General features: G+C 30.2%; 1 protein-coding gene across 1 annotated transcript in view; it reads right to left on the reverse strand.

The window, feature by feature from the left end:
* Positions 1-251: 251 nt before the first annotated feature.
* Positions 252-1071, reverse strand: part of LOC103473999 (cholesterol 7-desaturase) — a 3754-nt gene continuing 2934 nt past the window's right edge. The window contains exon 3 of the mRNA XM_008424701.2: positions 252-947. Within this exon, the coding sequence (XP_008422923.1) occupies positions 738-947 (210 nt within the window). The 3' untranslated portion in view covers positions 252-737. The remainder of the gene's footprint in view (positions 948-1071) is intronic.

Here is a 1071-nt window from a genome sequence, read left to right on the forward strand (position 1 = left end):
TTTGGTTTTCATTTAACTTGCTTAATAAATTAAATTAATAATTTATTTTACTTCYAACGTGAACTTAACATCAACGACGAACTCACAATATGTAGATAAGCTTAAATAAAATAAAATTACAGGTTAAAAATTATCCTTTCAAATTTAATAACTGTTTATATATGATAAACAATTTCAAAACTTAAATATTTGAAGATTTAAAAAACAATATATTACATCATAAAATAAATAAAAATAAAATGGAAAAACAAAATACTGAAGGACTAAACCAAAGGTAGTAGTAAAACTATTTCTCTAAATAAAATAAGTATTAATACATACAACATAAAATGAACAACATAAGTGACTCAAAAGGCAGACTGGATGATAAATGTACTAAATAAATCTTAGTTGTTAAGCTCGCCACTAATATGAAGCTTCTTTAATATTAAAATTWATGTAAAAATAGATAAAATTATTACAAAGATGATCAGAACTAAACCATCAAAGCMGTGGCTGATTAAGGCAAATTAGAATAAATCCTTTTGTTATAAACTTGCAACTGATAATGAGCTATTTTGGCATGTGAAAAATAAAATTATTTTAAAAATGAATAAAACAGAAATAAAACAAAAGGTAGAGCAGCTGAAAATGCAGTCAATAATCTTTTCAGATTTGAACAAATCTCAAATTCACACCTAATGAGGAACAATTTCACTATTTATGTCTAAGATTGAATAAAATATGAATTAAAAGAACTAAAACATAAATTCATAATGCTGCACCTGGATGGATTCTCCTTTGAGGATGAATTTGGGCACCACAGCCGGGATGTTCCTCTGGTAGAACATGGTGTGAGTTACGCACTGCAGCAGCGGCTCCACTGGCGTCACGCAGTGCATCATCAGCCCCCGGCCCAGGAAGCTGTGGTCGAACCGCAGAAACACCAAYCCTGGGCCCACCTGGAACAGTTACGAACAGCACTGAACCGGGAATAAAAACAAGTGCTTAAACCCATTGATTGTTGTTATTATTAGGATTGTAACTTATTAATATAGTTATCAAAAAATGTACATTAGCTAACTATATAGT

The sequence above is a fragment of the Poecilia reticulata genome, linkage group LG12, assembly GCF_000633615.1.
Source record: "Poecilia reticulata strain Guanapo linkage group LG12, Guppy_female_1.0+MT, whole genome shotgun sequence".
Classification (NCBI taxonomy): domain Eukaryota; kingdom Metazoa; phylum Chordata; class Actinopteri; order Cyprinodontiformes; family Poeciliidae; genus Poecilia; species Poecilia reticulata.